General features: G+C 43.9%; 1 protein-coding gene across 1 annotated transcript in view; it reads right to left on the bottom strand.

Annotated features, from left to right (window-relative positions):
- DAGLA (diacylglycerol lipase alpha) overlaps window positions 1–13,380 on the bottom strand; it is a 311,785-nt gene that overhangs the window by 262,740 nt on the left and 35,665 nt on the right. The window contains 1 exon segment of the mRNA XM_030201172.1: window positions 1,964–2,102. Within this exon segment, the coding sequence (XP_030057032.1) occupies window positions 1,964–2,058 (95 nt within the window). The 5' untranslated portion in view covers window positions 2,059–2,102.

Here is a 13,380-nt window from a genome sequence, read left to right as displayed (position 1 = left end):
CCACATCTGAAAAGGGCTCCGCTCCATCACCGGGCTGTTCCACTGCCTGTTGCAACCAAGCCAGGCAGGTTCTAGCAGCATAACAACTGCATGCAGACGCCCGAATAGTGAGACCTGCAATTTCAAATGACCGTTTAAGTGCTGATTCCAGTCTACGGCCTTGAATATCCTTCAGGGCAACACCTCCTTCAACAGGGAAGGTAGTTCTCTTTGTCACAGCTGTGACTAGGGCATCCACTTTAGGCATAGCAAAGCGAGCCATATGCTCCTCACTCAGAGGGTATAATTGCCCCATAGCCCTGGAAACTTTCAAAGGTCCCTCGGGGTCAGCCCATTGAGCCGAAATAAGCTCTTGGATGGAGTCATGCAAAGGAAAGGCTCGAGCAGGCTTTTTGGTACTAGCCATCCTAGGATTCACAGAGGAGGCTGTGCCACTGGCAGGGTCCTCAATAGAGAGAGCCTGCAGGGCATCAGAAATAAGTGCTGGCAGCTCATCACGGTAGAAAATCCTTGCCGCGGAGGGATCGTCCAGATCCTGAGTCACTTCTGCACCAGACTCTGGCTCCTCAGACCATGAAGGCCTGCCAGAGTCCTCCGAATCCTCGCAGCCCGACCACGGGGGGAGGGGGGGAAATGGAGGTGCAGCACTCTCTGAAGGGGAGAGAGCCCTTCTGCGCTTCATATTCTGCCAATTAACAGGGAATAACGCCTCAGAGGGCATACCCAGGCTAGAATCCACCGGGGGGGCATTAGAAGAGGCTCCTGCAGGGCTTTGTGGGAGAGCTCTTTTAAGCATGTATGCTTTATGCATTAATAAGACAAAATCAGGGGAGAAAAACTCGCACCCGGATCTCTGCCAGGGCTAGTAGCTCTCATATCAGCTTCCCCCCCCGGGCTCAGGGCTCTCCGTCTCAGCGGAGGTCGCGCCATGTGGTAAATTCAAAATGACGTCCGCTGCCAGCTCAGAGCGCAAAGAATCGTCGCTCGCCATGCTCGGGCCGGCTCTAACGTCTGTACAGCACGATTTACAGAGCCCCGATGCTGATCTGCGCTTGCCACACTTGGAACAGCGCTTTACTGTCTCCGCAGCCATCGCCGAAAACGGCGGTAAAATTCAAAATGGTGGTTCGCGCCAAATCGCCCCGAACGCGGGCCCACCCCGGAGGAGTCAGAAAACACTCTTACCTCACTGGACCGAGTATCATAGCTCTGGTCCCACAGAAAAAGGCAAGGAAAAACCTCTGTTCCTTTTTTTTTTTTTTTAACGCTGTGAGGAAAGCAGAGGTAAACAGAACTCCGGAGGCTCAGATGAGTGGGAAAGGCAGGGAAAGGGCGAACCTATGTGCCTGCATCCACTGTTGGTGGGGAAGGACATGGAAAGCTAAGCAATGTGTCCACATCCACGGAGGTATGGGTAAGGCAGGGAAAGGGCGAACCTATGTGCCTTTAAAGTGAAGCTGCTATAGCCTCCAACACCCCTGCTAACAACTGGCAAAAGCACAGGAGCAACCTCCAGGCAGATTTTAGATGGAGCTCGGAGAAGCTGCAGCCACTCTGCTAGGGGAGATAGAGAATACTGAAGAGAGGCAGTGGAGCAAGCTGGTATGAGGCACTGAAAAAGTGTGCTCTCTATCTCCCTCTGCTGGTTGATGGACACAACCCATTTGTAATGGCTGCATCTGCTTGATGACAAGGAAAAGGTGTTATATAGTGGTCAGAATATTTCACTTTAAATGTTGACATAAGCTTGCATTTTTATGAGAATTTATGCTCATTGGATGTTCTTGCATAAATTACCAAGATGTGCTAAAATTGCTCATGAATTATTGCTAGAACTATAATAAAGACAGTTTAAAAAAGCAGGTTCTAAGCTCTTAGACTCCACCAATTAACTACAAACAACATCATTAAAGGTTAAAAGAAGAAATGCATATCTACTGCCCATTCAGTATGTTTCACTTACCAGGTGGTATGAAGGACAAAGAGGAAGATGCCCGGTAGAACAAGATCATCGCTGCCTACAGACCAGCGCCGGCGGAAGACTACAATTCCCGGCATAGCTAGGAGATCCAGTGACTCTCACCGCACAGGACCGTCACCTCCTGAAACAAAAAGGCTGAAAATGATTACAGAGCCCAGTCTATATCATCTTAAATCAGAAAGATGATATTCCTGCTGCCCTAGTTTTCATGAGCCCAGAATAATTACTCCTCCCTCCTGTAGAACATGAATTCTCAACCCAGTCCTTCAGACACACCCTGCCAATCAGGTTTTCAGGATATCTACAAAGAATATGCATGAGATAAATTTGTTAGCATTACCTCCATTGTATGCAAATTTATCTCATGCATACTCATTGTGGATATACTGAAAACCTGATTAACTGGGTGTATCCCAATAATTGGGTTGAGAATCACTGGTCCAAAGTGTTCCCTCAAATCCACTGTCCTTAGCTTCTCTCTTCTTACATTGTGGGGCTCGAGGCCAACTACATTTCCAAATGCACTTTGGAAATTCAAAGAAACCCAGTGAATAAGATAGCATACACAAATGAGAAAACACAAAGATAAGAACATGGGAAGACCATGAGCAATATAAACACAAGGCCAAAAACAACACAAATCTTGTCTTGTGACTTAACATTTTCATGCCATCCTGACTTCCATTCTCTTGAAAGAGCTCATCATTTGGTGACCACTTGCAACTTTCCTCACTTATACTGTGTTTGTACAAATTTGTTCTTCAAACACTAGAGCTGTCATGTTCAGAACTGTATGGCCACCACTTTCAGACAGCATATAAGTCTGATCTTCTTACACTTGAGGAAATTCTGCACACAATATCTGAAAATTCTGCATACTTCATTTGTAAAATTTTTGTGAAGAATTCCCCCATCATAAGGGCTGACTCTGACTTTCCCCCTAGCTTTTTCCCTCCTCAGATTATACCATCTCCAGTTCTCTTAGCTTGAACCATCTCCCCTTCCCTAGTAGGTTTTTTTCAAGGGTAAATACCTCCCAGTTTTCTCCCCCTGCCCTACCATCTCTATGTACACCTATTTTCTACTCTATAACAGCTCTCTGCTTTCCACAGTTCTCTCTCCCCACAGCATTCACTGCCCCCATCTCATTCTCTCTCCCTAATTCCCACCAAGACCCCCAAGTTCTGTCTAACCCCAAGGTCTTCCCTCCAGCACACATCCCCACTTCACCTTATTCTCACCCCCTTTCCAGACATATACCACACCTTTTTCACTCCCTTTCAACCCATGCTACAACCTCCCTCCAGCTTCTTCTAGTCCTCTTCCAGCTTCTACACAGTCCCTCCAGCTTTCTTCATCCACCTCCCCTGTTGGCACCATCCCCAACCTTAGCTTAACAACCCTCTACCCTGCAGCATGCCACCCCCCTCCAGCCCCCATTTCTCCCCCAATCATATGGCAAATGGACATTCTGCAGGCTGCACATTGCATTACTGTCTTTTGCAATTCTATTAAGTTGTGCGCTTTAAAGGAACAGTCTGTAGAGGGATGAGGGAGATGCAGCCTGATGAGCAACAGTGCACCACTTTCTCCTGATCACTTTAGGGAAGAATGAGGACAGCCAAGCCGCCTAAGCTATCCAGCCTTTGTGGTTGCCGACAGTGTCTGCACTGGTGGGAATTCTGCTGCAATTCTATGTAAATTCTGTACTGTACAGCTGCACAGCATTCTTCCAGAATTAAAAGTCTCCAAAGTCCTAGAGAATTATGTAGGAAAAAACAAAGATGCCTATGTAAAAAACACACACACAAAATAGATAGTAGAGAATGATATGGGGACAAAGTTTGTCCCCGTCCCTACGAGCTCTGTCTCCCAACTGCACAAGCCTCAAACTGGACAATGTCGCCACATTTAGACTGACTCGGGGCAGAATTTCTGCATGAAGGAAGCCCTTCCCTCATTATTTAATACCTCACTGCAGACTGGATGGACCGTGCAGGTCTTTTTCTGCCGTCATCTACTATGTTACAAAATAAAAAGAGCAAGTTCCCACATGCCATCTTCTGTTGATGTAGACATAGGGAAAAAAAAGATGTTAAAAGCTCCCTTGTGTCAACCTAACTAAATGATTTTTTTTATTGTACTTACAAATAGTAAGTTTGATTGTTTAGCACCTGATACTCATAACATGTCTGTTTTGGTGGCCTTTTACTAGGTGAAAACATTTCTACATGAATACAGGGAGTCCCTATAACCAGCCCCTCCAAATGACACAATGATTTAGAAACATAGAAATATGACGGCAGATAAAGGCCAAATGACTCATCCAGTCTGCCCATCCTCTGTAACCCCTAACTCTTTTCTTAAGCGATTCCACATACATATCCCATGCTTTCTTAAATTCTGACACCATCCTCGACTTCACAATCTCTACTGGGAAGACATTCCATGCTTCAAAGATTTCTAAAAAATTCTGTAATAGAAATAGCTCCATTCTAATTTGGAGTTCAAACCACCCGGTTGTACTGTCCATAGGCAGAAAATCCATCCCTGCTCTAATTGAGCAAGACGACGTCTATGATTACCTCCTCTCTCATTTAAATGTAGTTGCTGCAAAACAACACACTTCAAAGATTCAAAGCTATGTTGCTGGCTATCGCAGTGCATTGCTAGTGGTGCCCCCACTTTCTTAATACGCACATTACTCTTATGTTCTATTAGGCGGGTGGTTAATTTTCTCAACATCTGTCCTATATATAATTTCCTGCATGGGCACTGAATCCCATATACAACAAATCTCAACATGCATCAGATTCTGGACCGTAGGTCAATGTTTTCACCCGATTGGGGATCAACGAAAGTCGTTGTGCATATCATCATTGCACACATCTGGCAGTTCCCACATCCTTTTTGAGGCTTTTTCCTCTACATTCTCCATTTTTACTTTAAGCTAGACAAGAGCTTGATGTATGAAGTCTGATATTAGAAGCTATAACAAATTCGTGATTCTCTGAGGGGGATTATATAGTTGTATGTTGCAAAAAGTATCCTCTCTAGCTCAGATTATATGTGATATAGAGGGGCATAATTGAACGCAAACGCCTATCTCCATGGGCATCTATGTCCGAAAATGGGTACGTAAAGAGGCGGGACAGACCGTATTTTTGAAAAAATGGACGTTTGTTTTTTTTAGCGATAATGAAAACTAAAAACGCCCAGCTCAAAAATGTCCTAATCCGAGCCATTTGGTCATGGGAGGGGCCACGATTCGTAGTACACTCGCCCCCCTGATATGCCAGGACACCAACTGGACACCCTAGAGGTCAGTGCGGTGGACTTCAGAAACAGCTCCCACATGCATAGCTCCCTTACCACGAGTGCTGAGCACCCAACCCCCCTCCCCCAAAACCACCTACCCACAAATGTACAACACTACCATAGCTCTTAGGGGTGAAGGGGGCACCTACATGTGGGTACAGTGGGTTTTGGAGACCTCCCATTTACCAGCACGTGTTACAGGTAGGGGGGGATGGGCCTGGGTCCACATGCCTGAAGTGCACTGCGGTACCCACTAAAAGAGCTCCAAGGACCTGCATACACGCAGGCCTCTAGGACTTGTTGCTGCTATATAACATTGGCACACCAGATGACACCTGAAGACTAATCTCTCCGAAAACGTCCTTTATTGGAATAAGCACGCTTACTCACAGTTAACTGCAGATCAGAGGTTGTGCCCCACTGGCAACGAGTCTCGCTGGTATTGAGATGAGCAGTAGGGCCGAGCTGGCAGAATGGTGTACAATGCCCTCTTTCAGCCACATTCAAGGTAAGAACTAAGTTCTGTAACGTGGCTAACACGTGAAAGGGATCTAAAACTGGCTTACAAAAATGGCCACTACCTCATGGACTACCGGAAACAAAACAGGGCACACTCTGACCCAGTAAGCAGGGGGAAAAGCACCATGGGAGTAGAGTCTACCAACTACCAACATCGTGAGCATTTAACACAAGCTAGTGGAATCACGGAGCCCAATACCCTACACCCACCACAATGCATTGCTGATGTGACTCTGCAGTGCGCATAACAGAAAAGGTGTCACACTCACCCGAGAGCCACATCAGAACCAGGGAAAGGCTGTCAGAGGATAGAACACATTCTGCTGTCATGGAGGTGGGTACGGCATTTGAGGCTGGCATACAGGCTGGAAAAAAAGTTTTTAAAGTGGGGTCTTTTTGGTGGGAGGGGGCTAGTGACCACTGGGGGAGTCCGGGGAGGTCATCCCCGATTCCCTCCAGTGGTCATCTGGTCAGTTGGGGCACTTTTTTGGGACCTGTTCGTGAAAAAAAAGGGTCCAAAAAAGTGACCCAAAATCGCGGTAAAAACACCTTTTTTTCGATTATCAGCTAAAGACGCCCATCTCTCCTCGGCCGATAACCACGCCCCAGTTCCGTCTTCACCACGCCTCCGACACGCCCCCGTCAACTTTACCTGTTTCCGTGATGGATTGCAGTTGGAAACGCCCAAAATCGGCTTTCGATTATACTGATTTGGGCGCCCACGGGAGAAAGACGCCCATCTCCCGTTTTTCTCTTTCGATTATAAGCAGGATAGTATTCTAAGAAGATTGGTGCAATAATGATACAGTCACAATCCTGAAAATCCAGTCACAGTTTTTCCTTGGAGCACGTTTCAGATTCATTGCGGGGACCTTCATTATTACAAATGGGCAATAGTTCGACCCCGTCAGCCTCTTGGGTCAGCCAAACATACTCTGCGAATTAGAAAAGAAAGACGGAAGTCCAAAAGACAGCCGGCGTGGTTGAAAAGTGAGGTGAGGAAGCTATTAAGGCTAAAAGAAACGCCTTCAGAAAATGGAAGAAGGAACCATCTGAAAATAACAAGAAGAAGCATAAGGAGTGTCAAAGCAAATGCAAGGCGCAGATAAAGAAGGCCAAGAGGGATTACGAAAAAAAGATAGCATTAGAGGCAAAAAAACATAGTAAAAGTTTTTTACGGTATATTAAAAGTAGGAAGCCAGCAAAAGAATCGGTTGGGCCGCTGGATGACCGAGGGGTAAAAGGGGCAATCAAGGAAGACAAAGACGTAGCGGAGAGATTGAATGAATTCTTTGCTTCGGTCTTCACCGAGGAAAATTTGGGTGGGATACCAGTGTCTGAAATGGTATTTCAAGCGGATGAGTCGGAGAAACTTACTGACTTGACGATAAACCTGGAGGACATAATGGGGCAGTTCAGCAAACTGAAGAGTAGCAAATCTCCTGGACCAGATGGTATTCATCCTAGAGTACTGATAGAACTGAAAACTGAGCTTGTGGAGCTACTGTTAGTGATATGCAATTTATCCTTAAAATCGAGCGTGGTACCGGAAGACTGGAGGGTGGCCAATGTAACGCCAATTTTCAAAAAAGGTTCCAGGGGAAATCCAGGAAATTATAGACCGGTGAGTCTGACGTCGGTGCCGGGGAAAATGGTAGAGGCTATTATTAAAACAAAATTACAGAGCACATCCAAGGACATGGATTACTGAGACCGAGTCAGCACGGCTTTTGTGTAGGGAAACCTTGTCTGACCAATTTACTTCAATTCTTTGAAGGAGTAAACAAACATGTGGACAAAGGGGAGCCAGTTGATATTGTGTATCTGGATTTTCAAAAGGCGTTTGATAAGATACCTCATGAAAAGCTTCAGAGGAAATTGGAGGGTCATGGGATAGGAGGAAATGTCCTATTGTGGATTAAAAACTGGTTGAAGGACAGGAAACAGAGAGTGGGCTTAAATGGGCAGTATTCACAATGGAGAAGGGTAGTTAGTGGGGTTCCTCGGGGGCCTGTGCTAGGGCCGCTGCTTTTTAATATATTTATAAATGATTTAGAGATGGGAGTAACTAGCGAGGTAATTAAATTTGCTGATAACACAAAGTTATTCAAAGTCGTTAACTCGCGAGGTAATTAAATTTGCTGATAACACAAAGTTATTCAAAGTCGTTAACTCGCGACAAGATTGTGAAAAATTACAAGAGGACCTTACGAGACTGGGAGACTGGGCGGCTAAATGGCAGATGACGTTTAATGTGAGCAAGTGCAAGGTGATACATGTGGTAAAAAAGAACCCGAATTATAGCTACGTCATGCAGGGTTCCACGTTAGGAGTTACGGACCAAGAAAGGGATCTGGATGTCGTTGTCGATAATACACTGAAACCTTCTGCTCAGTGTGCTGCTGCGGCTAGGAAAGTGAATAGAATGTTGGGTATTATTAGGAAAGGTATGGAAAATAGGTGTGAGGATGTTATAATGCAATTGTATCGCTCCATGGTGCGACCGCACCTTGAGTATTGTGTTCAATTCTGGTCGCCGCATCTCAAGAAAGATATAGTAGAATTGGAAAAGATGCAGCGAAGGGCGACTGAAATGATAGCGGCGATGGGACGACTTCCCTATGAAGAAAGACTAAGGAGGCTAGGGCTTTTCACCTTGGAGAAGAGACGGCTGAGGGGAGACATGATAGAGGTATATAAAATAATGAGTGGAATGGAACAGGTGGATGTGAAGCGTCTGTTCACGCTTTCCAAAAATACTAGGACTAGGGGCCATGCGATGAAACTACGGTGTAGTAAATTTAAAACAATGAGGAAAAAATATTTCTTCACCCAATGCATAATTAAACTCTGGAATTCGTTGCCGGAAAATGTGGTGAAGGCGGTTAGCTTAGCAGTGTTTAAAAAGGGGCTAGACGGTTTCCTAAAGGACAAGTCCATAAACCACTACTAAATGGACTTGGAAAAAATCCACAATTCCAGGAATAACATGTATAGAATGTTTGTACGTTTGGAAAGCTTGCCAGGTGCCCTTGGTCTGGATTGGCCGCTGTCGTGGACAGGATGCTGGGCTCGATGGACCCTTGGTCTTTCCCAGTGTGGCATTACTTATGTACTTGGTGCAACGATGATCGAATAGTGTAAAAAGGAATTGATCCCAAGAGGGCTACGAATAATTAAAAAGCCCAAGCTGTTCCAGGATGATAAGGAATTCCTGGAGAAATGGGTGGGTATACTCAATTTGATGGTATTAATTGTTGATAAAACAAAAGAACTAACTTTACAAAAAATTAGGAAAGACACTGAAAGCACGGAAAACCTTTTGCGACAACAGAAGCAGGAAAAGACTTAAGAGACAACATGAGGATTTCAAGCGTAAAATCGATCAAATACGATTTGAAGTACATCAGATGAAGATTAAGTTCCATCGAGACGAAAAGGATTATGAACAGAAGTCAATTTACCCGTGGCTTAATAAAGATGCAGGAAATGTGAAACCAGCGTTTGAAGAAGGATACGAGTCGAATGAGAGCGATTGCTCGGGATCCGATTATAGACCCCCTTTTTTAGATCAAGGCTGGGGACAAAGAGGAAGAGGCAGAGGAGGAGGACAAGGTCAAGGATGACAACAGAGACGAGGCATCGGCAGGATAGGGGCGCAATGCAAAACAGAGAAGAGCGGCCCCATACATGATCACAACAGTGAATGATTCTGTTGTGATCAATCTAACTATGCCCTATCAGTCACTGAACAAACAGTATTAGCCAAAGGTCTGGCATTTGTACCAACCCTGGACCACGATTCCTTTCAATGTAGGATGGATTCTGAACAGTTTCTACGAACTCTACAGATTAAATTATTTTGGGGTGATGCAACTGAGGAAAGTGGAGACCAATCTAGGGTGAGATTAAGATCTAGATGGATCCCCCCCCCCCCCCCCCCTCACCGGTTCCAGCATTGGTAATATTCAGGCAGTTGGTCCTGAAAGAGTTTGATGATATCGATCGCTCTAGTAGGAGATGGTATTCCAACTGTAAAAGAGATGAAAGACAAGCCATTAAATCACTGAAGAAGAAGAACACCGATGTTGTCATAAGATGAGCAGACAAGGGGGGCTCTATAGTCCTTCAAGAAAGAACAGATTATGAGACTGAGGTATGGTGACAGTTACTGAATCCACTTGATTATGAAGCACTTATATAAGACCCTACAATAAGATTGCAAGCACAGATTTTTGCTATGACAGGAAAAGGGTATGCAGAGGGATTTTTGACACAAAAGGAATTCACATATCTGAACAACAAATACCCGATTATTCCAGTATTTTATATTCTACCAGCGATCCACAAGACTTTGGATCACCCCCCAGGATGACCGATAGTGTCTAGTAGAGGTTCTCTGCTAGATCCGCTATCCATTTATGTTGATACATTTTTGCGCCTCTGGGTTAAGCGGACCAGATCATACATTAAGGATACTTCCGATTTTTTGAACCATCTGACTCAGGTAACGGAACCAACTGAAATTGAATGGTTGGTGACTTTGGATGTGGTTAGCCTGTATACCGTGATCCCACAAGATGAAGCACTGACAATTCTGGAAAAAGTATTAGATAAGAGGAACGATCAAACGGTACTAACTCCCTTTATCATTGCTGTAACCACAATAGCTATGAAGAAAAACTTTTTCAGTACAGTGGTAGACTATTCCGCCAAATGCAAGGAGTCACGATGGCTCCATCTATAGCAAATCTGTTCATGTCTCAGTTTGAGGAGGAGATGGTATACCCTTCACCATTTTTTGAACATGTAAAAATGTGGATCAGATTCATAGACAATATTTTCTGTCTATGGAAAGGCTCAGACGAAAACCTATTGAGGTTTGTTAGAGATCTGAATGCAAAACACCCTACCCTGAGATTTACAGTGAAATACGACAAATGGGAGATTACCTATCTGGATGTGTTAGTGAAGAGAGAGATCACAGGATTCGTTACTATGATTTTCTGGAAGGAGACAGACAGAAATACTCTCCTGGAGTACAGTAGCTGCCGCCCACGAAAGTTGAAAGATAGCCTTCCCTGGTCACAGTTCCTAAGGTATAGGAGGATCTACTCTGTAGTTAGTGATTTCAAGGTTAAATAACAGGACCTAAAGACCAGAGGATAGAGGCTACCCCAAGAAAGTGATCGATAGGGCATACAAACGGGCAAGATTCAATAACCATGATTATTTACTGATCCCAAGATCGAGGGACGGAGAGGAGGAAGATGTTTGTACCTGTGTGATGAAATTCACAAACATAACCTCCCGATTGACAGCAGTAATTGGAAAACATTGGGCTGTATTACAATCCCAACATTAGCAGAAATAAGATTAAGATTTGCTTACAGCTGGGGTAATAACCTTACAGAAATATTATCACCTGCAGTACTAAGAGGAAACTCTGAAGGCGAGATGGAGGGACCCGGCCATTATAGATGTGGGAACTGCCAGATGTGTGCAATGATGATACGCACAACTTTTGTTGATCCCCAATCTGGTGAAAACATTGGCCTACGGTCCAGAACCTAATGCACGTCAAGATTTGTTGTATATGGGACTCAATGCCCATGCAGGAAATTATATATAGGCCAGACAACGAGAAAATTAACCACCCACCTAATAGAGCATAAGAGTAATGTGCATATTAAGAAGGTGAGAGCACCACTAACAATGCACTGCATAGCCAGCAACATAGCTTTGAATCTTTGAAGTGTGTTGTTTTGCATTTAAATGAGAGAGGAGGTGATCATAGACGTCGTCTTGCTCAATTACAGCAGAGATGGATTTTCCGCCTACGGACAGTACAACCGGGTGGACTGAAGTCCAAATTAGAATGGAGCTATTTCTATTAAAGAATTTTTTTAGAAATCTTTGAAAGTATAAAATCCCAACTTTGATCCTCTGAAATGGCTTCAGAGATTACCGCACCATGATTGGCTCTATTAGGAAGTAGGCGCCTGACATCAGTAGATAAACAGAGGCGCCATATTGCAGGAGATTTTGTAGAATGAACTTCAAAGTATTGGATGCCAACATAGTGAAGTAAGAACGATGAGTTACACTGTTTGAAGTATACACTGTAGCTACAGTATGACTTCTAATGACTGACATTTACTGTTTTGTATCTGACAGAGCGAACTGCAACAGACCCTGAAGAAGGTTCGAAACTCTGGCCATAATCGGCTGTGGCGTACTGATAATGCTGAGCAGCTGAGCAACGAGTACAGATAAGTTGAGCAATTAAAAACTATACATTAATAAAAATGTGAAAAAATTGAGTTAAAACGAATAAATTAAGGCAGGAGGTTTTTTTTGCCTGTGATGAGATTGTAAGCTCCATGACATATAAGGCTTATTGCCACATCAAGTAGGAGCTTCCTTTTGAGGCTTTTTCCTCCACGTTCTCCATTTTTATTTCAAGCTAGGCAAGAGCTTGATGTATGCAGTCTGATATTAGAAGCTACAACAAAGTCGTGATTCTCTGAAGATTATATAATCTCTGTCTTCAGACATCACTCAATCAATTCAAAACCGACCTTAAAACATACCTTTATAAAGATGCATATGAATAAATTTCTACATAACTTCAGCAGGCATACGTGAAACACCTTGGAAGATACTTGCAGCATTCTCTCTTATTTTTCCACTCCCCCCACCCCCATCCTATCAAGTATTGTAGTTCTCCCCCTAGCCTAAAAATCATGTCTGGAATAGTAAACCCATAATAAAACTTGAAACTTGAACCATAGAAAAGCAGTATACCAAGTCTCATCCACCGGGAAAGAGAAGCTGAAGATTCCCGGACATCACCCGTGTAAGGAGCAGTGAAGCCTGGAATGCATCACTGTGCTTATGTCAAAGCTACCACCACCACAAGAAAAAAAAATCCACACTCACAACTGAAAAAGCACAAAAAAAAACCCAAATCCCCCAGGAGAACCTCTGCAGATCATGATTAATTGCAAATTGGACACCATTCAGGACTTCTCAAACTGCAGGGTCTTCCAGGGTGAGTCCTGGACTCTTTCCAAAAATACTAGGACTAGGGAGCACACAATAAAGCTACAAAGTAGTAAATTTAAAATAAATTGGAGAAAATATTTCTTCGTTCAACGTGTAATTGAACTCTGGAATTCACTGCCAGCAGTTTACCTAGCAGAGTTTAAAGGTTTGGATATCTTCCTAAAAGAAAAGTCCATAAGCCATTATTAAGATGGACTTGGGAAAATCCACTGCTTATTTGTAGGATAACTGTCAAAATTAGTGCCTGGCAAAAATCTACTAGTACACCTTTAATACATACAAAACCCACTACTGGTACAGCATAAAACTCCCAGTGCCAGTGATTATTAGTTAGTATAGGAAAAGTCTCATACAGTCACTTAGGCAAACTTCTTTAGATCACCAATGAGGTGAGCCTATGTACAGTGACAATTTATAATCATCGACCACCTCCAACCTTCCGTGGTATAATGTGACATGCAACAGTGTCTCGTGCTCTTTTTTTATTATTTTAA

This window comes from Microcaecilia unicolor, chromosome 4 (assembly GCF_901765095.1).
Source record: "Microcaecilia unicolor chromosome 4, aMicUni1.1, whole genome shotgun sequence".
NCBI lineage: Eukaryota > Metazoa > Chordata > Amphibia > Gymnophiona > Siphonopidae > Microcaecilia > Microcaecilia unicolor.
This window is presented reverse-complemented; position numbering and strand designations above follow the sequence as displayed.